Raw genomic sequence first — 26,170 nt, 5'->3', positions numbered from 1 at the left:
TACATCCTTTATTCTGCACCGAGTGTATCGCCAACCTTGTATTTGGTTTCTATTTAGCGTAAAGTGTCGGTTTCAGTCGAAGCTAACAATACCCGTGACAACAGAAAAAGACCAACAATGGTCCACAAAATACTTAATACAGAAAATCAAGAATAAACAATAGAACCAGAACAAGGACATCAACTTATGAAGAACGTCATATTGTCTACTTGCTACCATTTTGAAAGAATGAATGAATGGATGGCTGCTTAACGTTCAATGACAAATTAGATGCATATTCAGGATTAGAACATTCAAATATGTCATGTTAATCAGATATGAATATGAATCCTGTTTTATACGAATCCGACAGGCTGAGACGGATTTATAACGTACTAGTTTACAAAGAACACTGTAACAGTCCGCATAAAATCCTATTACCTTAAGCTGGGGTCACACATTCCCGATTTTTACTGACGTCCTTGACAGGACAATTCCCGATTAAAATTTGTTAAAAGTCTGATCAAGATCCTGTGAATTGTGGATGGAAATTCATACTTTAATTAAGATTTGTAAAACAAATAATTTAATCACGACAACAATCAGATATTGTTCAGGAAACGTCGATATTAAACCGTTTTCAATCCGATTCGAATCCAATTTGTATCTTTCGCCTGGTAAAATTCGACCGAGTCTGTCACGACTGCGTCCCGATTCTATCGAATGTAATCCGACAGAGATCAGAGGGTGAACAGACAGTAAACCGACGCTGACGGAAGTTATCCGTTAGAAAACTGTAGGCATACTCGGGATGATTAGGTACTGTTGGAACGTAATCCTATCACGGTCCGTTCTATCGAATTGCAAACGACTTTGTTTGGTCTCATTCGTGTTGCATTGTATAGTTGTCGGGACTCTAACGTGGGTATCTTTGACGAATTTCGTATTAATAACGGGACTTTTCAGGAACGGTTTCGGCAAAAACGGTTCGCAATCGGCAAGATCTGGATGCAATCTGGACTCAATCGGCAGAAAAACAGCAATGAAAAATCCCTCCAGATCATTCCCGTTTCACAGTACACCGTCCAGAATACACAGAACATTGTTAGGATTTTGATCCGATACAGCAGAATCTATCACGACATAGACACCATTGCAATCCGACTAGAGAAATTCTGCTGAGATCTGTCACCGGGGAACTGAGGATGACTTGTTGGGTGTGTAACAAGAGCCTGACTGAATGGCCTCTTGTTACTGAAACTGTGTGATGCACCTGTTCACACAACTAACGATTGCTGTGAATAGCAACGAGAACTATGGGACTGGAACTCTGGTGAAAACTAACTACTGGGACTTTGGAACTAGCGATGAATAAACCAATAATTTAGCATGGAATACGAAAATGTTACGGGACGCACCTAACTGTCGGGCTGCTTCGCCGAACTACTGTTGATTCATTTATTTTCGTGGGTACCAATTTTCGTGGAGTGAGGAAAACTTACATATTTGTTGATATTTAATTTCGTGGTTTTGGCGAAATCTGTATACAAGCCTATAGATAATTTGGTATTCGTTTAACATTTAATTTCGTGGTTCATCTGTTCCCACGAAATCCACGAAAATTGGTATCTAACGAATAATAATGAATCCACAGTATTCGGACCAATCCCGACCCGTAGGAATTTGTTACGAACTTAAACGACTGCGTTCAGACAATGATAGGACATTCCAGATAATTGAGGATAGTAATCCGACTTTTCCACTTTTCGTATCGTATCGCTGTCTGATCTCAAACGGGAGTAATAATCGTCAATGTGTGAACCCCGCATTAAGCAGACATAGCATTCGGGCTCTGCGTCGACCAGTGGTTACCTTTACTCAATAATGCTGTATGATTTGCGAGCTACCACTGAATCTGAATTGATTTGTTTATTAACATCGATTTTTTTTAATTCTTAACACTCGTATCGAAAAGGCCCTATTACGCAAGAATATTAATTTGCATTGCGAGGTGTATACATGCGCCATCACGTCTTGTTTAAATAGTGAAGTATAATCTGATTGCTGGTTAGCTATATGTCCGTTGGGGAACACAGAAAAAACAAGGGTCATTTCGTGGTCTATTGCAAACAAACATATCAAACATATTCTTCTAACCTGTTCATACTGCTTTGCACAGCCTTACTATGAAACTAGTGCTACTTTGTTTAGATCTGATTATGCCTAAAATATTTGTCACAACCGTTAAGAGAACACAAATTAAAAATACAAATATTGTAGAAATAGAAAACCTCCAACAGTTAACGCCATCTATGACATGAATGCAGTCATTCTTTTTGATTCGCATATTGTTTAACCCAAAATGCAACATTTCTTTACGTTTCAGGTTAACGGCTGAAGTTTGTATTTGTCAACAAATTTAAAACAGTTTATTGGTTTGAAAAAGATATGCTGAAAACGAGATGTAGCTATTTTGTGTAATAGAGATGAAAATCGTGTAAAAGTTCGATATCTACAAATGTTTTCAACGACAATATTAATTTTACAAATAAATATGTATTACAACCGTTGACGTTTAAGGCTGTTATAATACAATTTTGAGTGATTTTGTCATTTGGAAAAAAAAAAGGAAAAGAAGTTCTTTTCCATACAAATGGATAATACAAATATTCCATTCGTTATAATAAGTCTTGCTTTTTCTAGTTAATTGGTGTATTACACACTTTCTTATCTGTTTTGAAATCAGTTAAACAAAAGTTTCAAGTTTAAATATTTCTTTCACTGATTCACAGATAGAACATTTATACAGATAATTCTACCCGTCGGCTGTTTTCGTTAGTTTCTGACCCATCTCCATGCTAAGAGGAATACAATACCAGAGAACACCCCTCCGATTCCACCAACAATACATAGTCCAAAGGAGTAGTGAAAGTGAGAATTACCCAACTTAGATCCACCGAATGACATTGTTGCGTAGACAGTTACTCCGACCAAGGCAAGTCCTCCTGCAAAAGTAAATGATATTATAAACTGTTTTATGACGAACGTAAAACAAAAACACCTCAAACAATAAACAATTCATAAATATATATAAAAAAATGTCTTCAAACTGATTTAAAATTGAATAAATGATGCTAAATAGAAGTCAGAGGTTAACATAGATATAAACTCATCACAGACACTTTTTGGTCTCGTCAACCAGGGCGTCACCAGTGACACTCGTATCTAAAAGACATCAAGCTACAAATGTATATAACTAGTATATGTTGAAATAGTTGAACTGCGTATGGTCAACGTATTTAAGATCTACGCTTTTCTAATTTTTTTTTATTTCATGCCTCTTTTGCCCATGTTAAGGAGTGTATAAACCTTTACGTGTAACCGGATATTATGGTTTCACATTGTTGACAGTTTACAATGTAGAGTGTGAACCCTGATTTTGATATCCTCTCATCCCCTTTTCTCCATTTTCAAGGTTCAATCCATCAGGTTTAATCTTTCATTTTCTACATAAGAAAATGCCTGTCACAAGTCAGGTGTATGACATTCGTTTGATATGTTTCAGCTTTCGCTTTTGCCATTTGATTAGGGAATTTTCGTTTGTATATACCCTTGTCAAATTTTTGATAGGACGTATTGTGGAATATAAATGTCCGGCATCCGTCTGTCCGCCCGTCCGTCCGTCTATCCGTCTGTCCGGCATAAAGATGTCACACCGTACCTTGAGAACAATTAATCCAAATTTCATGAATCTTAACATAGTTTTGTCTGATGATGGTCAAACGATTTGTATACTTTTTGGTGGAAATAATATTAAAACTTTTTGAATTACGGGACTTTTGTCACTAAAACAGGGGGTGTTTTTTCTACATGTCACGCCGTATCTTATGATTATTGCTTAAAACTTTTATACATTTTGGTGATGATTCAAAATTTTAGAGTTATTGAGTTTTGGGGGAAAAAAGGGGGTTTACACATGTCACGATGTATCCCAAAACTTACATAAGCACAATTAGATTAACAATTCAAATATTCTGAACAGGCTTAAGTCTTCGACATTCGCATTTTATGAAAAAAACTTTAAAATCAGCATAAATGACCCTTTTCAAACACATTCTCCTCATTATCTAAAGAGTAGATTATGCAAATTATTAAAGGATTAAATGTTTTTAAACGAATTTATTAGTCTATAAACTGGACCAATACACTCACAAACAAATAAATAAAATCCTAATTTTAATGGTATGTTTGTGAGTGAATTGCTAGTTTATACATCAATGAAAGCCTTTACAATACGTTTAGTCCTCGTCATTCTTAAAAATTGGAGAAAAACGAATTCAATTTTCCTAAACGCATTTCCGCTATCACACGCAAATTGTATATTTATGTCATTGACTTGTCCTGGCGAAGGAATATATTTTTTGGATTAACGTAAAAAATGTGCTCAATTTAATTTGCTATCTGAAAAACAAATAAACACAAAATGTTATTATAATCATTAAAATGATATTTTGTGTTTATCATTTAAGATGAACGCGAAATGAAAATAAATATTTTTCACGTTGAGCCAGTTTGTGTTATTATCATCGCTATTTTGTTTATATTGGTAACAGCAAGTAGTTTGGTCAACGTGGTCTATCGAATACTTAATAACGTCAAGAGCCACTTCCGGTAGATCTCTCAATTAATCATATCATCTGTTTCGTTAAATTTTTTTTTTTCATGAATCTAAGTGTTAAGTCATAAACGTCTAAAGGTATCTTTCGTCGTTACTCATATAAGTTAAACTTGTTTACAGTTGAGTTATTAGTGATTACCTGCCAGCCAGTTAAGTAAGCATGTTACAAGAAATAGCATTCCTTGATCCTTGAGTACAAACATCTTCAGGAAAGCACATGACAAGGCTGCTAAAAATGCTAACAGAGCAAAACATTCCAGAATTTGCGCGACTATGAGTTGGTTGAAATGTCCTAAGCCATCTGCAATTATGTAATACATGAACATGCATTGTGATCCCTCTATTTTTTTTTCTCAAATATAAGAAAATCGAAATTCAAACAGGAAAACTCATTGACATTATGACCGGAAGAAGTAAATAAAGACAAAATAAAACAAAACGTAATAAAAATAACAACACATTTTCTTACTGTTATTTGCATTGGGTTTCTGTTTAATTCGTGTCGAAATAGATAATAATATGAAAAAATATAATATTGCTCACTTCATATTTAGTAATTTTCTCCATTTTATAAATAGTTTTATTCCACTGCATGATGGTTTTCATAGCGAAATCAATATTTGATTGGTTAAAACTATCACACGTGACGTCGAACAAAACTTCATATTCCCCTCTGAGTATCATATTCCCCTCTGAAGGTCGGGGTTGCCTTGTCCGACGTTATCCACAGTTAATATTTAAATAAAACATTCCGATACGGTTTGTTTTAAAAATTATTTCAAATCTAAAAACAATTAGAAAAGAATAGATAAATAATGAACTGTGAATCGGTTCTGATTATCATTGTGTATGTTGTGTTAAGTTATAAAACAAAACGGATAAGAAAACAATTATGTTAATTTTATATTCAGAAGTAAAAAAAGCGTAAAGGCAGTTAAAAAAAAAAACCATTCATTTCCCTTAGCTTCGTGAGATATGAAGATTTGTTCATCCTCGAAAAGTCTGGATGTTGGTATTTAGTCAAATCTTTACCGGGATTTGTAATAATTTTAAAATTTCCAAGACGCATGAAATGTAAACAAATACAAAAATCCATCATCGAAATATATTATCTCACCCTAATGAAAGAATGATTTGAAAAGTGACCACAGTTATCTTACATTAATCACAGACAGGATTTAGCAAACAATTTTTAATTATAGCTTAATTAACTTAAAAGCAATGTTCAACTAAAAATGAATGTTACTTTATTCATATAGTACGACTTCGTTAGCTAAATCTACTAATTTTATTAGATATTATCATTTTTTAAGACAATAGATAAACATGCTACTTCATATATTGGTATTTGAAATGTTTCCTTCTTATCACAACATTAAACTCCTTTGTAACTGCACGTCCTTTTTAGGGTTAAAGGTAGAAAAACATCGATTAAAATTGTGCATTTACTCCCCCTCCCCCCGTCAGGAACATTCGGCAAGAGCAATAATTTAATAAAACAGCTATATATCTTGTCTGAATCCAGGTATCTGAAATTCAAATCCAGTTGTTATCTGCAGTATGTGTTCAATATATGAAAATCGAATATGATAGCACGCAATTTTCAATTGACACATGGAAAACAAAGAAATAAGGTTTGCAGCATTTAACCTTTGACAAGTAGCATAGTCATTTAATGATATAAATCATGTATAACAACGCATTACTTGCTCCGCTTTTCGTGAATTATATATGTATTTCGCGAAAAGGCGCGCTATATATATATAATATCCAGTCCGTCCATTTGAATAGCTTTTGTCAAAATTCTTACTATTAAGTTATTATTACATAAAAATCCACACCTTTAAAAAAGATAAGGGGTGTGCTATGAAATCCATCTGAGTCCTAATAAACTAGATATTATTTGTAAGCACTTATCGATCACCTTACCTTACAGTTACATGTATAGCCTTTCAAAATCATTAAAAATATGTTACAATACCAAGTCAATGTAAAGTTTTAAATACAAGTAACAAAAAGGGCTCCATGTGGGGCTTAACAGAAGAGAAGTAAAATTAAGAGATTGTAGATAATAAAGACTAAACAAATAATGAAAAGAGAAAAATACATTCATACGTTATACAGAATAGACAATTAAAGGCAAAAATATAAATAATAGAGAAAATGACATGTAAAATTATATGAGAATACAGAATTGAGGAGCAACGTCCTTTCCAGACCATTCCACAGCGTATAGAGAAATCATTCCAAATACCTATAAGGTCAAGGCAATACTCCGCTCCTTTGATAATATGTTTATCTTCTGCACAATATCTCCATAGCCCCATGTGAACAGTATTAAATCTAAACCAGTATGCAGTTGAAAATCCTATAATATGAAGAATCAACGATACAGCACTTAAAATACTCCCTCCAATCACCATAGGTGGAATTTCTTCTGAAGATCCGGGCATTTTTTTTTCTGATGCTGATCGTCTGTTATGTTTCAAACCACATGTAAATGAAGCTTTTGTGATCAATCAAGTCACTTCCCAGAAATGTCAACCATGACCTTTTACAAGAGGTGCACTGACAGGAGGTATTAGATACAGCGTTCGATCAGCGTATTTTATTTATGTTAAATAAGATATGTTTACAATTTCTAAACTGATCGTTTATATTTAAATTTATATATATTTTGTCAATATAGCACAACCAGTGGCGGATCCAGAAATTTTCAAAAGTGGGAGCCCACTGACTGACCTAAGAGGGGGCCCGCTCCAGTCACGCTTCAGTGATTCCCTATATAGGCAACCAATTTTTTTCTCAAAAAGGGGGGGGGGGGCGGGCCCCCTCTCCCCACTAAATCCGCATCTGACAACTTGTGACGAAAAACTACACATTTCAACAAAAGCATATGCAACAGATTTTACACAAATCAATAATGTAAGTGTTCCTTGTTTTCTATAACGGTGACCGTTTCAAAAAATTAAAGCAGAATTTTAAAGTGTGTAAAATTAAAAGTATAATTACAAATAATATAAACATCAAACTTTTAAAAATTGTGTTTTTTATCCGAACCACTATGAGTTTATAGTAGAATGAGTAAATATTTGAAGTTTTGTCACCGAGTTTATCGTCATCCTTATAATTTGAAAGCAGCAGTATTAACTTTCCGTAAGCGACATACTTAGATGTCTAAATTAATTACTTCATATAAAAAAAAAAACAAGGACAAAACAGTTATGTGTGGTATCAGTACTATTTTATTCTGTTTTAGAAATTGAGCCGGATTGCCCAGAGAAAACCACCGACCTTCGATAGGAAAACTGACAATCCTAGTCAATTAGAATTGACATACTTATATGTCATGTTATCCGATATGAATATGAATCCTGCTTTGTACGAGATCGACAGGCTTAGTCGGATTTATAACGTGCTCGTTGACAAGGTAACAGTCTTCAGAAAGAAATATTACCTTAACTGGACGTATTATTCAGACTCCGGGCCGACCAGATTTTGTCCTTACTCCTTTATGCCGCATGTTTAGCAAAGAGGCAGCAAATACCAATTGTAAAGTCTTGAGATCCAATTGCATTGAACGCGATGTTATAAGAATGCATAGGACAGAACAACACAATAAGAATATTGAAGTATATGTAATTTCAACTGTTTGAAAGGACTGAATTAGATTAAAATTAATTACTTCTAGTTGTCTGCCCATAGACCGCTATTTGTTTTCCCGCGCTTCATGGGATATAAACCTACAGTACCGGACCAACACGATTAGACGTGTTTCCCAGTTAAATTGTTATCTTGCTTACGTGAATTTATTTGATGTTTTGATTTCAGTATTATTTATAAATCAGCACATGGCACTGTCGTGTGGTAATTCAATTTGAACTTTAGTTTGGTTCTTATTAGTGTTACATGTGTTAAGAGTATATATGTTACAGTGAATTTGTATAATCAGTGGTTATGTAGAATCCCTGAAATTTTCAGGGATTATGTAGAATCACTGACCAGTTTAAAGATTATATATAATCACTAAAATTTTCAGGGATTATGTGTAATCACTAGAAAAAACGCCAGGGATTATACATAATAACTGAAATCAGGAAATAGTTTTATTTATAAAGAAAATGAATAAAAGTCAAAATTATTTTATGCTATAAAATCATATTAAAACAGCATTACTCTGTATAAATATAAATTGTAAAATGTTAAGAACAAAATATCAAAATGATAACCCCAATTTAAAAATGTTAGGCACAATATATATTAAAATGTTTAACACAATATATTAAAATAAAATGCTCCATATCTGTTTTTACCACTATATCCATATTTAAAAAACAACTTTCCTTCACATATTGAATCAGATATTATGACCCGCCCAAGAGAAATAAATTGTTCAGATCATCCTCTGTGTTTTAAAGCAAAATTATTTCATTTGGCAAGGAATATGAAAGTAAAAAATCATAATTCATGATTCATATTCCCTGAAATTGTATTAGGGAATTTGTGGAATTATAGTTAAAGTTTTTAGTGATTATGTAAAATCACTGGTCATTTTCAGGGATTATATATAATTACTAATGATTTTATTTTATCAGCAACATTAGAAGATCTTGATTTTGCTGATGATCTTGCTCTTTTATCTCATACCCACCACCATTTACAAGAGAAGACAAACCGCCTTAATATATTTGTCAGTCAAGTTGGACTTAAAATCAGCCAAACCAAAACAGAAGTCATGACCCTAAACATCAATAACCCAGCTCCTATCCTAGTAGATGGAAAAGATCTTCCCATCACAGAAACATTTACATACCTAGGAAGTACAATAAGAAACGATGGAGGTGCAGGAAATGACATTATGAACAGTTTAAACAAAGCCAGAAATATTTTCAGATCATTAAACAATGTATGGAAATCATCACAGCACAGTAAGAAGACCAAACTTAAACTGTACAGGATTTGTGTTTTATCTACTCTGCTATACGGATCTGAATGCTGAAGGATGACAGAATTAGATCTAAACAAACTGTCAATTTTCCATACCAAAAGCTTAAGAAGAATCCTACGTATTTTCTGGCCAAATTAGATATCTAATGAAGACCTTTTAAGACAGTGTCATCAAGATAGCATGGGTACAATATTAATGAGAAGGCATTGGAAATGGATTGGGCATGTCATCAGAAGAGATAGAAATTCCATCACTAGAACAGCTCTACATTGGACTCCAGAAGAAAGGCGTAAGCGAGGTAGACCAAAGAACACATGGAGACGTACTGTAGAAGGAGAACTGAAGACCATGAATAATACATAGAGAACAGTAGAAAAGATGGCCAAAGACAGATAGAAATGGAGAACCTTTGTTGCTGCCCTACATGCCGATGGCATACCGGGCAGTAAGTAAGTAAGTAAGTAATGATTTTAGTGATTCTACATATTCCCTGAAAAATCAGGGATTCTACATAATCCCTGATTATACAAATTCACTGTAACATATACATGTAGTTGGTTAGTTTATGTGTGTTAGTAATTGTAGAAGAAATAAAGGTACACGTATGAGCAATGGTAATGGCTCAAATACTATTTGGCTGCAACTGAACCCGAATTAAAACAATTTTAACATCGAATTAATTTTTACATCTTAAGAAACATGTAGAGGATTGAGGACCCAAAATTCCAAACAATTATGCCAATATGGCTAAGGTAATCTATGCCTGGGAAAATCCTGCGTTTTTCGAAAAAATCATACTTTTGTAAACGGGAAATTTATAAAGTTGACCACATATTACTTGATATTCATGTCTACACATACGTGCTTACTACTGGGCTAATGATACCCTTGTGCATCGACCCAGTGGTGTAAATAGTTATCAAAGGTAAATGTACCAGGGACCAGTTTCATGAAGCTGTCTAATGGACTGAGACATTTGTTAGGATGGTCTTACGACTTATCTTAGTCCTAAGTAAGTTTCGCAAAATCTCCTAAATTATGACATCTCTTTAAGTTGGTCATAAAGTTAGGATCACACGATCTGTTCTCCTTTTTCTATTTAAACCTTAATAAAATATGTATAGGTTGACGGACAATAATGATTTGTCAACAATGAACATTCGATGTATTTATTTAAAAAATGAACGATTTTATCCCTCAACCTTTTTATAACCGATAGTGACAAATTGAATCACTTGTACAAAAAAAAATATCACTATTTCTTCTTTTTTCTCAGTTTCTTATGTATATTGGTGTATTTTTTTTATTGATTTTATAAATTACACTTATTAACTATCATACTTTTCCAAATTATCTGATTATATTAATCAATTTGTTTATTAATTTATGAGACAGACGTACTACATTTACATCAATTTTCCTGTAAATCCATGTTTTCCATAAATCCATTTAGACAAGGCGCGTTTTTGGCGTATTGAATTTTTAAACCTGATGCTTTTTGTTATCTATTAATCATGTTTTTCTTTGTCTAATATGTTCTCCTATTTATTTGTATTGTAGTCCTGTAATATTATGTTGTCATTTCAATGTTATATTTAACTTTGCCATTAAAGTGCGAGGTTTGGCATGCCACAAAACCAGGTTCAACCCACCACTTTTATTCCCCTTTAAAAGTGTCCTGTACCAAGTCAGGAAGATGGCCATTGTTATATTATTGTTCGTTTCTGTGTGTGTTGCATTTTAACGTTGAGTCGTTTGTGTTTTCTCTTATTTTTGAGATATTGAGATCAGACGTGGCACGGTACTTGTCTATCCCTAATTCATGTATTTGGTTTTCATGTTATATTTGTTATTCTCGTGGTGTTTTGTCTGATGCTTGGTCCGTTTCGGTGTTATGTCGTTGTTCTCCTCTTATATTTAATGCGTTTCCCTCGGTTTTAGTTTGTTACCCCCGATTTTGTTTTTTGTCCCTGGATTTATGAGTTTTGAACAGCGGTATACTACTGTTGCCTTTCTTTAGAAATTTAAAGAACTCGCGACATGTGTAGGATACCTTTGCTAAGATCAACCTAAGACAGCTTCGAGACGAGGTCTGAGATATATCTTAGGATAGTCCTAAGAGGATCATAAGACATGTCCCATGACATATCTTATGACAAGTCTTATGATAGCTTCGTGAAACCGGCACCATGCTTAAAATGTAATACACCAGACGAGCGTTTCGTCTACATGAGACTCATCAGTGATACTCAGTTCTTCAGCTAAACAAGCACAAAGTTGAAGAGCATTGAGGACCTGAAATTCCAAAAAGTAATACCAAATACGGCCAAGGTTATCTATACCTGGGATAAGAAAATCCTAAGTATTTCGAAAAATTCATTCTTAAGTAAACAGGAAATTTATAAATTTGACCATATAATTGATATTCATGTCAACACAGAAGTGCTGACTACTGGGCTAGTGATACCCATGGGTACGAAACGTTCACTAGCAGTGGCATCGACCCAGTGGTGTTTCGTCTACATAAGACTCATTCGGACGCTCATATCAAAAAAGTTATAAAGCCAATCAAGTACAAAGTTGAAGAGCGTTGAGGGCCCCAAATTCGTAAAAGTTGTGCCAAATACGGCTAAGGTTATCTATGCCTGGGATAAGAAAATCCTTAGTATTTCGAAAATTCATACTTTTAATTTGTAAACAGGAAATTTATAAAAAAAAAAATATGACCATATAGTTGCTATTTATGTCAATGTATGCACCGCTCAAAGAATGTCTGTCTCTCTATGTTCGAATTGTTGCTAATCACAACTTGGTTGTTGAAATAATCAGGGTATAAATCAGTGCATTCTTCTATATGACACTTCGGATTACTTTAGATTTCCTCGACCAACTTCGATTAAATCGTTCTAAATACTAATAGTCCCTACAATAACTTTTAATCACATTGAGAAACAGATAATATACGAAAATACTTTACCTCACAACACATTCTGTATAATGTTTTATTTACAGCACTGACTGTCAGCTTCGATGGTGAACAGAAAAGAAAATAAAAAGGTTTTTGCCATACCATATTGCACGCTTTGGCTAAGAAAGATGTATATAACGCATGATAGAAATATGAATAGGAAAGACTGTTAACAAGTGATTGTTATATAGCTAAGAGCTAGAAATATATATGTGTTAGTCATGATAAGAGTAGAAGCCGCTGAAATGGATGTTTGATTCAATCTAGAATCTTAAAAAGGTATCCAAAAATAAGAGAAGGTATATTCCCCGGACTAAACATTATTCTTGAAAAGATATAAATGTGTCATATGTATAAATCATATCGTCGGTACACACGTTAAATAGTGGACCTTTCGATTTTGTATTAGGACGGCTACTAGTATATGCAATACTACAATCATTGTGTTAAACTGATACAGAATCAGTATAATCCATGATGTTCTTTTTATTTACAATGTAACATTGAATCTTGAAATGCGACTTGTCGAGCATTAAAAAAATCTCAACATTTTGTAAATTATTTAGATTTAATAATAATACAATTTTATCATGAGTAGAGAGTTCTCGACAAGCGACTCAAATTATTCTTTATTTATGGACCGAATTTGTTTCAAAAACATTTTTTTTTTCATTGGCATGGGCGATGTAAGATTGTATGCAAGAGTTGTATTATTATAATAGTATTCCCTTTTACACATAAAAAAATCTTCATATTACAATAAGATACACGAATTGATAATGTACCACTTCTCAAGAGATTGTCATTTTGAAACGGGAGTGATATAAAAATTAAAAATATCTGGTATGATTGCCAATGACCAAATCACGTAGAAATTTAACAACTATTAGTTACAAACGGCATTCACAAAATAGGAAATCCCATACCGCATAGTAAGCTATTGTAGAGGCTACACTAAACTATAAAATGAGACCCAATATCCGTCTTTTCCGTTTAATGTTCACTTGAACTTTTTTCCAGATTGTTTGTACAAAGAGGAACAACCGAAGAATAATTATCTTTGTCTGTCGCATATGTATATGAATTTAAACGGCCTTCAAAAATTAGAAAACTCCCATACCGCATAGTAAGCTATCGTAGAGGCTACACTAAACTATAAAATGAGACCTAATATCCGTCTTTTCCGTTTAATGCTCACTTGAACTTTTTTCCAGATTGTTTGTGCAAAGAGGAATAACCGAAAAATAATTAACTTCGTCTGTAGCATATGTAATGTATATGTACATGAAAGTTTGCTATTTTGATTAGTTTGCTACACAATGATTTTCATTATGAATTATTCTAATATGACGTGCTTCTTTCGCTTTGTGAACAAACCCATGCTCTAAATTCAATAAATTTGTTTGCACATGTGTAAATAGACTACTGCAGAATAATGAATTTTATCAAATTGGCATGCATTTTTTAAATTTCATTTACTTAAAACACTTCCAAACTCTTTAATGATGCACATGTTGTTACTAATTTGTTTATTATGACTGGAATGTGTTGCAATTGGAAATTGAAATATTTGACCTATATACAACAGCCGTTCATGCAGGTTGTTTAAAATTCCTCCCTCTGAAAAATCACATTGCCAGTCGCTCGGGCAAAAATAATCACCACGGATATAATGCCTACCCATGTTAAAACGACAATGAAGTATAGCTTGCATCAATTATTTCTTAATATAGATGGCATTACAAACATAAAAAAACACTTTTCTTTTTGAAATAAAAGAATTATCAGTTCAGTGTTGTTTTTCTCAAACACACTTATAAATAAGAATATGTTGTATGATTGTCAATGAGACAACTGTCCACAAAAGACCAAACGCCGCAGAAATTAGCAACTATAGGTCACCATACGGCCTTCAACAATGAGCAAAGCCTATACCGCATATTCATCTATAAATGGGCCCCAAAAGACAAATGTAAATAATTCAAACGAGAAAACCAACGGTCTAATGTATGTCCAAATAATTTACGAAAAACAAAAATGTAACACATCAACAAACGACAACCACTGAATTACAGACTCCTGACTTGGGTCCTCAATGCTCTTCAACTTTGTATTTGTTTGGCTTTTTAACTGTTTCGATCTGAGCGTCACTGATGAGTCTTATGTAGACGAAACGCGCGTCTGGCGTATTAAATTATAACCCTTGTACCTTTGATAACTACATACATACAGATTGTGGTGGGGTTAAACTTAATTCAACCATCTGTTTCGTCAGATATGTATTGTCATAGTTTGCTTTGGTAAAGTAGTGAATCCAGTACATAACTTTGGAAAATCATTCATTCTTAATGTGTTCTAATTATTCAATTTTTAAAAATTTGTTTCTTATCAAGACCAAACAAACACACAGTTACATTTGTACATGTTTTCGGTAAAGAGGAAGCTGATGAGCAACGAATGTACAAACGTACCCCATGATATGGCCATCACACAAGAAACTAGGTACACAATACCAGGAAGCTCTATTTTGCAATTCCTGACAAAAATGCAATACACAGTTTAAACATGGTAATGTTGTTTTATGATATATAAGTACAATGTATTTGGTAAACAGGAGTAAACAGAAAGTTGTTGATGTAAAAACAAATCATCATACGGCCATAACGAGAGACAAAAGATGACCCAAAGAGACATTCAAACTCATTACTGCAACTACACCTGCCATGTGCGAGATTCGAAAACACAACCTCAGTTTTGACAAGCCAGCGATACTGTATTTCAACAACTTAGACAACTCGGCAACGAGGCACTCGACGTTCAGTCGAAATAAGAAAGTTCATTCAACTTTTTGTGTAGACTGAGTTACATGTACACTCTCATCATATTAAAGAACCGTTGTGACATCTCTATATAGGATAACTATGGGTCCCTATATAAACACTCTCATCTCATTAGAGAACCGTTGTGACATCTCTATATAGGATAACTATGGGTCCCTATATAAAAACTATTTGTCAAGTGCAGTATGCATTTCCCGTTAATCCTACTGTCGACATTTCTCTATTATCATGTTATCTACTTTTGTTATTTGTTCCTTAGAAATACAAAGATGAGGTATGATTTCCAATGAGAGAATTATCCACCAAAGACTAAATAACACAGAGAAGTTCACAATTTATCAACATGACTTGTCATTGTCAACATAAGCTTGAGATAGTTGCCACTGAACTTTCAGTAAGCAACAATTTACCATGGAAATGTTTGTAAGATTTTATGTGAAGACTTTTTGTTCATTTTGTATTGCAGTATGATGAAGTTATTGCAACAATAAATACAAAGTAACATGCTATTTTTATCGAAAATATTGACTCTTTAAAACAAATCCGAAAGTTTACGTTTTCCGATGATTTTATCGTGTACAGAAAACATACAAGATAAAAAAAAAAAAGATGTGGTATGATTGCCAATGAGACAACTCTCCACAAGAGACCAACATGACACAGAAATTAACAACTATAGTTCACCGTACGGCCTTCAACGATAAGCAAAGCCAATACTTCATAGTCGGCTATAAAAGGCCTCGAAATAACAACGTTAAACAATTCAAACGAGAAAAATAACGGCCTAATTTATGTACAAAAAATAAACGAAAAAAATATGTAACACATAAACAGTATATTTTCCCCTTTGAATTGTACCGATAATCATTGAAATCTTTTAAAAGTTGCTCTTATTTGGCCGAGTACATGGATGTCCTTCCACAGAAAAGGTAACCAATCGGAAAAAAAATAATACTTCGGAGTCAAAATTCGGTTATTTGAAAATAATCTAAACTCATTAATGAAATAGAACAGTTGAAAAGAACTGCATTTTCTTACATATCATTTGATGTGAATTAATCCACTACCATGCAGTTCGTATTTTTAAATCTACCGTTGTCTATGTTTTATAAGCTCACCTTTATCATATCAATTTTCAAATGCAAACAACAAATATTTTAATCAGATTTTAAATGACTAAATGATACCCGTTCTATTGGTTCTTGACAATAGATCAATTATAATATGATATGCATGACAATCGTGAATTATAGTGTTGTGGATCAATGTTCCGTGTGCTTTTAATATTGACAACCTAAACAAATGTTTCAACACTAAAAATTATATGGTCACTAGCCATGTTCCGTGTGCGTTTGATATTGACAATCTAAACAAATGTTTCAACACTAGAATTACATGGTCACTAGCCATTGAACACACTTTGTGAGCTATAATTGAATGTATATGCCATCAGTATTGTTATGAGATCAATAATTTAAACTACTCTTTTCAAGGTTATATTCTAAAAACAACAATTCTTTTCAAATGAATTCTATCAAATTACCTTACCGACAATAGCAAATGTATTTGTAAATTTCATAAATTGAATTAATATTGATATTTTAACATGTATTTCTCATACTTTGATATATAAGGTAAGTCTGATTATTTAATTTAATCTATAGGGAATTATGTTTATTTATATATTAACCGAATTTATATAGTAGGGGAAAAGTTCATTTTATTGTTTACACTTTGTGAAAATAAACAGATGTAATATGATTGCCGTTGAGATACATATTCACAAGACGATAAAACGACAAGATGCATGTAAACAACAATCGGTCAGTGTATGGCCTTCAACAATATGTACAGCACATACCGTGTATAAGCCTATAAGATGTCCCTGAAAACAGCATGGTTAACATACAGATAGAACACCTTAAGGTCTTGATTTGAGTTATAAACATAAAATTGAGAATGGAAATGGGGAATGTGTCAAAGAGACAACACCCGACCATAGAACAGACAACATCAGAAGGTCACCAATAGGTCATAAATGCAGCGAGAAATTCCCGCACCCGGAGGCGTCCTTCAGCTGGCCTCTAAACAATTCTCATACTAGTTCAGTGATAATGGACGTCATACTAAACTCCGAATTATACACAAGAAACTAAATTTAAAAGTTATACAAGACTAACAAAGGCGCGAGTATGTGAAACATGTATGACCAATCATTTGTCTACAGACCCCTTGCATGGACCAGACAACTATAGACATGATATATAGTGGTAGGGTTAATCATTCTTAATATGATCGCCTATCCTTTATATATATTCGAGTTAAAAGCCATTTTCATAAGATGACTTTATTAATGGAACTAGAACACACCCGTGATATCGCAGGTCCGTGACTGAATTAAAGTATATAACTATGCGCAAGCCTTATTTTAGTATTACTAGAACACACCCGCGAAATCGCGGGCATATACAGCTTGTGAACTGTTGTAGGATGATTTTTTGTAAAAGATATTATGTACGGAGAATTTCATGAAAGGTATCAAAAGCCCTCTTCCTTTTTCCAAAGTCCGATATTTGTTTCCTTTCTCTTAAATTCAATTATTTTCGTGTGTCTGGCCTCATACCACAATTATTTTTCCCCTTTGCTACAATGCTTCTTTCGGTAAAAGTCAAATCAAATTAAAAATTTGCTCCGTTTCAAACATGAAATAAATGTAACTGCTTATATATAGACCATTATTAGTCTAATAAAATATGCTTCTAGGACAATTCATCAGTGCTTTTTCTTTTGAGAGCTTTATTAACATGCCAATGGTAGGATATGAATCATGTATAAATGACTAAGACCGACTAAGGCTAATTTGAGGGGTGGTCGGAGGGTCCTCATCCCGAAATCCCCGGCTTAAAACCATGAAATCCAGAGTTGCAGAGTTTAAAAAAAATCATATCCCGAAATCCCGAAATTTAAAATATATTCCCGGGTCCCGTAAGGATCAATCTCCAAATCCAGAGCTTTAAAACACCCGATCCCGACGCCCCGAAAAAGGTCCTTTCTCCCTCTTATCTCTGACTTACTTTCATTTTTGCCAAATCACTATTTTCCCTTTCAATAATAAATGTTTATGCCCCATTTATTAGCATTATGTTTTCTAGTCTGTGCATCCGTACGTTCGTTCGTTCATTCGTCCGTCCGTCTGTCTGTCCCGCTTCGGGTTAAAGTTTTTGGTCGAGGTAGTTTTAGATGAAGTTGAGCATGTTTTACTTGTTTTAATATGTATGTAAGTGGTATGATCCCTTAAATAGTAAAACAGTAGACAGAATCAGGGACTTTCTATACTAACAACGAAAGTCCCTTACAGAATACAGAGAATCTCTATATATATTAAAGTAGTATAATCGTAGTTTACACTTTGTATTTTTGGCTTTTTAACTATTTTGATCTGAGCGTCACTGATGAGTCTTATGTAGACGAAACGCGCGTCTGGCGTATAAAATTTTAATCCTGGTACTTTTGATAACTATTTACATGTAGATAAACGCGAAAAATAATTGTCCTCTTTAAGAAGGTACAATAGTTGTGGTTCTTGCGATCTAAACACCATAATATGAAACACGAAAAATAATTGTCCTCTCTGTTGGTTGTACTTGTGTCACATGTTTTACTTATTTCAATATATATATGCAACTGGTATGACCCCTTAAATAGTAAACATTTCAAAGAAAACAGTAGGTAGAATACAGAGTCTCTATATATAAGAGTAGTATAATTTTAGTTAACATGTAGTTAAACGCGAATAATTATTGTCCTCTATAAGGAGGTATAATAGTTGTGATTCTTACGATCTAAACACCATGATACGGATAACTCTCTGATTGGCTTATTTATTTTTCATTTTTGTTATCTATCATGCGATTGGTTGTATTTGTGCATGTTTCAAACCGGAAAGCTTATCTATGACTCAAATTCAGTCCAAAGTCGGAATCATATCCGGACTCCTTTTTTGTCGTTTTTCTCCCAAAATAACTCAATCTGAATAATCATAAGAATGGATGACAAATGCGACTATGCATGTTACCTATAGGACACACAGGCATGATGATTGATTTATTGTGGAAGGAAGAGAAGCGACACCAAAAATGAGGTCTTCTCGTTTAATAGTATAGATTTTTTTATCTGATAAAGTGATGCCGATTATAAGATACACAGTTTTTTCTGCTTTCAAATATTTCTGTTTGAACCCGTCGAACTGGAACTTATCAATTATTGGTAATATTAATCAACAGCATTGTCCTATGTTAGTTATAAATAAAGTTGAATTCTTTGATTCACTGTTTATGTCATGCCCGCTAACAAATTGAAAACGGTTCCTATATATACACCTTATTTTTAGTCCAGATTTATAGTATTCGTATTATTACTGATTAAAATACTACAATAGGTAACAATTTGACAATGATTGAATTTAGTAGTGTCAACCCTGTGATTATGATCCGTGTATATGGCATAATCCAAAATACACCGTTTGGTGGTGCACATGTTAAATGCGGAACGTACAGATAAGGTAATAGGTAACAGGTGAATATACTATTGGTATGGGTATCGGACTCGACCCGGAACTTCTTAATTATTGGCAATATTAATTACGTGGAAAACAAAAGGTCCTGGAGTGGTGTAATTTTTAATCTACACCTTTGTACTATATTAGTTATATATAAAGCTGAATTCTTTGATTCGTCGTTTTAACGTGATGACGGCCGACAAATTGGACCTCGTAATTTTAGTATTATAGATACAATACTTTGGTAATGAATTACCTAATGGTAAGCTGGTTCTCTCCTTTATATAAAATGGGTATCTGAGTCATACATATAAAGGATTGGACACCAGTATATGCCTATCGAAAATACACCACTAATGTATGCTCCCATTGGTACTTCAGATCTGACATACACATGTACATGTACAGGCAAAATGGACCTTTTTTTTTTAAATTTTATTCATTTTTTTTATTATTGAAAATTATAAGTCATAAAGTGTTCTACATTAAATGATCACCAGTCATTCAGTATTCATTTGATACCAAAATTACCTAAATATTCTATGTTTTAAAAGTAGTTACATCCATGTATAGGAACTATTGTGTGTTGAATGTGTACTACTTTCTGGTAAGGGCTTTCTGATCAGGTACGAATTAGTTGTGTAACACCTATTACCACCATTTATGCTCTCCCCTTTATGATTGAAGTTGAAATCAAGTAAGCTGATTATCTCCCTTGTGACATACTGATATCTAAGATCCAAATAGATAAATAATAGGGAACCATGCTCTCCCCTTTATGATTGAAGTTGAAATCAAGTAAGCTGATTATCTCCCTTGTGACATACGGATATCTTAGAGCCAAATAGATAAATAATAGGGAACCAGTCTAGAAATCAATTTCAGCTGAAAGGTAGTCACAATCTCGTATTTTTTCTACGACCTGTGAGACCCTCAATGATGGTCAAGTTCGTAAAACACCCAAAAGTCAAGGTCGTAAAGTCCTTCCCTTACATGTTTGGTTAGTGCTGCTGCGTATTTATGCACAGTACCTATAGCTATTCACTTTCATAAAGCACTTGTTGAGATGAGATTGTTTTAATGTCAAGTTGTGGTATGTCAGTACATATATTTTCATGTATTACCTCTGCTTAAATTCGATGAATCGTACTGAAGGCAACCATTCTAAGAATAATATCACAAGTCAATGTTAAAGTTACATAATACTTTCTGAATTTACTTCGAGGATATGGTTAAAACATTTTATTCTACAGTCTTTAAAAACAACAATTGCCGTTTCAAATACGCAACGTGGATCAGGCAAGGAAGCTTGCCAAATGGTCGTTTTTTCTATTATTCTTATATCTTAAGTCTGAAATATTTGCCAATGTTGTAACTTCTTTATACATGTATGTTTTACATCTATTGCAGATCTCCACAAGTCATCAACATATAAACATATTACACATCATGGACGCACAACAGTTATGCCAGGTTCATGAAAACGAATCAGTGACGTCATTTTGTTACCAGCATGCAACAGTTCTATGCCAGAAATGTCTGGTTGAGAAGCATACAAATTGTCGGCCTGTGGCGCAGATTGAAAATGCATTTGAAAGTCTGAATAACGGAATTCCTTTAGAAAATATTGAAAATAGTATTCATAAAATGTCCATGACAATAGATCAATTACTTTCTGGCAAAGATATTAACTTAACTGATTTGAAGGAGAAACGACACAATATCCGACAAACAGTCAAAGAAGCGCGCCAAAAAATGAATAAGTATTTGGATAAACTTGTCAAGATTTTGGACGTGGAAATAAATATGAAGCATGATAAACTGGTAGATAAGATTAAAAAGTCAAAGAGTGATATAGAAATTCATAAAGATACTTTGAAATCTCTGTTCAACGATATTAATTCTATAAAAGAACAGTCTACTAACAAAAGTTTACACAGTGAAATACAAACTTTACAATCTAAGGAAAAGGAACTGGAATTAAAAATAAAAACTTTGGAAAACGAAGATAAAAAATCTGAACTACACGTAAAACTCTCAGAAGCTGTATTCGGGTTTGAAAATTTCTTGCAGACGATGGGAAGTGTTGTTATATCAGAGGTAGACACAACGTTATTGCAGAACGGTTTGGATGTACTACAACATAATGCATTGAATGGTTACAACAATCAGTTGATAGGGAACCAAAACGATAAAGATACCAGTTCAAATGGCGTAACCAGTAAACTAACATTAGTCAGCTGTTTTCCGACTTTGAAACTAGGTAGAGGTGTAAGAATATTCAGGGCTTGCTTTTTACCAGACAATAATCTCTTGTTAGCAGGATACCAAGAAAAAACTTTGTACGTATGCAACAAGAAAGGTGAAGAATGCAAAAAGGTTCGAATCGCAAATTTCCCCGGAGGAGTAACTCTATATAGTAGAACGTGTGCCTTAGTAAGTGCATGGCAACATGGTGTACAGAAAATTAATCTAGACACTCTAAAAGCTGGTGACGTTATAAAACTGCGAGGTGATAGTTCTGCAATCTCCAGTATTCGGAATGAAATTTGTGTCAAAAACGGGGAGGACCATTTAAAAATCGTTGATATTCACGGAAGAACAATTCGGAAATTTCCGACAAAGTATAATCCATGGGAAATTTACTTAACCGACACGGGACCGGTTTTCTATTCGAATCTTGACAATAATGATGTCTATTGCGCATTTCCGGATGGAAGTAACTATATTACTTACAGCAGCCCCGATCTTCTTGATCCAGCAGGACTAACTGTGGACAATGAGGAAAATCTGTATATAACAGGGTCGCGATCGGATAATATACATAGAATATCTAGCAATCGAGAGGCGAAGGAAATCATTCTAACTGCCGAAGATGGAATCCGAGCGCCTTCTGGTATTTCGTTCAATAAACAGACTAGTGAATTATTGATTATTAACGAAGACTTTTCTTCTATTAGAATATACAAGGTTCTTATAGTAGAAACGTAAGGAGAAACGAATATGCAGTCAACACTTGTTTTAAATGTAAAAGTCTGAATAACAATACTTGACTAGACTAGTAGAAGTATATTATTTTGATAAACAGCATACATTGAATTGTTTTTATCTATGATGTCTGAGTGTAACATTCTGTAAATTATAGATTGCACATTTCATTCAAATTTATTAAATTCCTAGAAATAAACATTTTAATAATGTGTACAGTTTTCGTTTACAAGAAACCTATCATAGGTAACAGGCTTAAATTGTGTACGCCAGACGTGCGTTTCGTCTCATCAGTGGCGCTCGAAAAAACCGGTTATGTATTCATGAGGAAGACAATCGTTTTTGTCGAAAACAACAAAGCTTGGTAAACAGCTAATGGTGAATAATGACCATATCAATACTAATTCATGTCAACACTGAAGTGCTGACTACTGGGCTTATGACAAATGGTGAATAATGACCATATCAATACTAATTCATGTCAACACTGAAGTGCTGACTACTGGGCTTATGACAACCATCAGGGTGTAAACCTCCACCAAAGGCGGCCTCGACGCGTTATAGTTGAAAAGAAACTCATTGTAGATACCAGGCTTCAAACAAAACTAAACTCGAGTTGCGTCTACAAAAAGGAGCACTGTTAAAAGAAACTTTAAAAAAAGTCACAGCGATATACTGATAAACAGGATACGCGAAGTACATAGACGAACCAATCCCTTTTTTGGTGGAAAACATTTCGTTGATTATATGGGAAATCACGGCAACATGACTGGAGCGGACCTGCCTTTAGAACAGTCAGTGTGTACCCCCTTCACCCCCTTAAAAAAGTTCTAGATCGATCCACAACTATAGTATGAAGCTGATAATATAAAGATAAGGAGATATGTTTTGTATGCCAATGAGACAACTATCCAACACAGTATACTACTGTGTTTATGAGTTTGAACACCGTACACGGCAGGTGAAATCTTCATCGATATTATCTTCATTTCCCTTATAATTGTTTGCCAATGAGACAACTATCCAACACAGTACTGTGTTTATGAGTTTGAACACCGTACACGGCAGTCGCAATCTTCATCTATATTATCCTATCGAAGGTAACATCAGTTCTCTCAAATCATCCAGTTTTCTCAATAGTAAACACCCGATCAATAACTGTATTATTGACAGAAGTAAGTACATTGTAATTCAAATATGTATACCATTGGAAAGTAATAACCACAACTTGTTGATCTCTCTGAGTTTCTGAGAATGAACCTTTAGTGTATTTGTAAATGATGATTTTATTTTATATTATATTTGACGCCACTTTTAAGCACCGCTTTTGTATATGCTGTTAAATCAGCCTAATTCTCATTTGAAGGTTTTTTTTTGCCATAGAGAATCCAAATGAATTTTATTCTACTCCATCTTTTGACACCAATAAGCTAATGTTTTTCACCTTACCATGAACCCTTTCCCGATCTTAAACGTATTTTCCAATCTATTACAAATTATAACCGTTCTGAGAACTCTCTTCCAAATTCTGTTATATATATCACATCAGCAAATCACTGTCATTTTTAATTTATAAAATTAATGTATACCGATATTATATCAATCGCTTGCCTTAATTGAGGTAATTTAACGTAGTATTTTGTAAGCTTTTTATATCATCTATCGATCGGACTGGACTAGTTTAGAGACTGTGTTGCGTATAGAGACATGATATATAATACGGTAAAAATACGAAGTCTTATAACGGAGTGCGAGGAAAGTGAAATAATATAACCTTGTAAGAGTAGCCTGGAACTGACATGTAAAAATATAAGTTGAGGTTTTGTCAGGTTTTTTCACTTATTTTTTTAAGAACTAACAGAAATTGCCATACGGTGACTTATAGTTGTAAATGTGTGTGTCATTTGGTCTCTTGTGAAGAGTTGTTTCATTGGCATTCAAACCACATCTTCTTTTTTATATAACATGATCATGTCGAATATGTTTTCAATATGACGTTAGATATGTAGGTGGGCAAGCTGATTGACTTTCTTATTGTACTTACGAAATTAAAACAATTACTGATGCAGGTCTATATGATAACATGTTTAATCCCAGTCACTTTTAATGTGCTAGACTGTCCCTACTCGTGAGCCTGTTATTCATTGGTTGCTGATGCTGTTTTAATTTTTTACACGTTTGTTTATGTTAAGCTCCTTTTATATCTGACTTTATGGTATGGGTTTTCATCATAGTTGACTTTTTAGTTGTTCAACGCCATAATTATACTCGTGTATCTGATGGAGTATTGTCTTTAATAGATTATAGTTTTGAATTATAAAAATTAATAAGCTAAGCAAACAACTGTTGTTTGGAAAATCCAGAATTTAAAGTTAGAGGGCGCAAACATTTTTTTTGAGAAATTAGCGAAGTTTTCTTGATTAAGCCGAGGACAACCCATGCTTTACAAACTCTAGGGGATGCACGCCCGCCCGCCTCGACTCCTGCAGGAATTCACCCCTGTCCTAGTAGTCAGCATAACAAGTTGTAAAATTTGAGTACTTTTTTTCAGTTCGAGCTTCAGCGAGGAGTTCTAGTATCTTTGAAGACTTTAATTAAATACTTATGTACCTACCAACAAACATGTATAATGTTGCATAATTATGCAAGAAGTTTTTTTAATTTCTATATGTTGTTTTATACTTTGTACTTAGGTATATTAACGGAAAGTGGGAATATTTCATTTCGAACTTGTATTAAAGCATGTCACAATTATTACGCGTTTTGATTTTTTTACTGACTGCCTATATTTATTAGGGATAAGCTATATTACTTACGCTAGACTTGTCAATATGTCATCCAAAGTTATATCTTGGAGAAGATTAATTTGATTAAATTGACTTTGTTGCTTTTTGTAACGTGAATTGATTCATTTGCTAAAATAAGTATCGACATTTCTGACTTTCTTGCTGTTTGTGGCGGAGATTGATTTATTTACTAAAATAAGTATTGACATTTCCGTCACCGCTGTTGACATAGGGTCTTCCAAGCATATACAATTATCGTCTTTATTGGATTTAAGTCTCTTGAAGATGAACGATCGTGGCTATTAGTACTTCTATTTATATAATCAAAAATTGGTACATGCACTGAATTGATACTATTTTAAAATGATGGAGGCGTTTAGTACAACTTCATGTAATACCAAAAGTAACATTGAGTGCATGATATG

The 26,170-nt window shown here is 33.7% G+C and overlaps 2 protein-coding genes across 2 annotated transcripts; one reads left to right on the top strand and one right to left on the bottom strand.

The window, feature by feature from the left end:
* Positions 1-2,395: 2,395 nt before the first annotated feature.
* LOC139499287 (lens fiber membrane intrinsic protein-like) lies at positions 2,396-7,194 on the bottom strand. Its single transcript, XM_071287955.1, has 3 exons — positions 6,912-7,194; positions 4,797-4,958; positions 2,396-2,984 (listed from the first exon to the last, which is right to left on the bottom strand). Exons 1-3 carry the CDS (start codon positions 7,108-7,110, stop codon positions 2,815-2,817), a joined length of 531 nt encoding a protein of 176 aa, XP_071144056.1. The 5' UTR covers positions 7,111-7,194; the 3' UTR covers positions 2,396-2,814.
* A 9,751-nt stretch (positions 7,195-16,945) lies between these two features.
* LOC139497909 (uncharacterized) lies at positions 16,946-23,171 on the top strand. The gene is made up of 2 exons (XM_071286153.1): positions 16,946-17,047; positions 21,382-23,171. Exon 2 carries the CDS (start codon positions 21,421-21,423, stop codon positions 22,960-22,962), a length of 1,542 nt encoding a protein of 513 aa, XP_071142254.1. The 5' UTR covers positions 16,946-17,047; positions 21,382-21,420; the 3' UTR covers positions 22,963-23,171.
* Positions 23,172-26,170: the final 2,999 nt, after the last annotated feature.

Source organism: Mytilus edulis, chromosome 12, assembly GCF_963676685.1.
Source record: "Mytilus edulis chromosome 12, xbMytEdul2.2, whole genome shotgun sequence".
NCBI classification, from domain to species: domain Eukaryota; kingdom Metazoa; phylum Mollusca; class Bivalvia; order Mytilida; family Mytilidae; genus Mytilus; species Mytilus edulis.
This window is presented reverse-complemented; position numbering and strand designations above follow the sequence as displayed.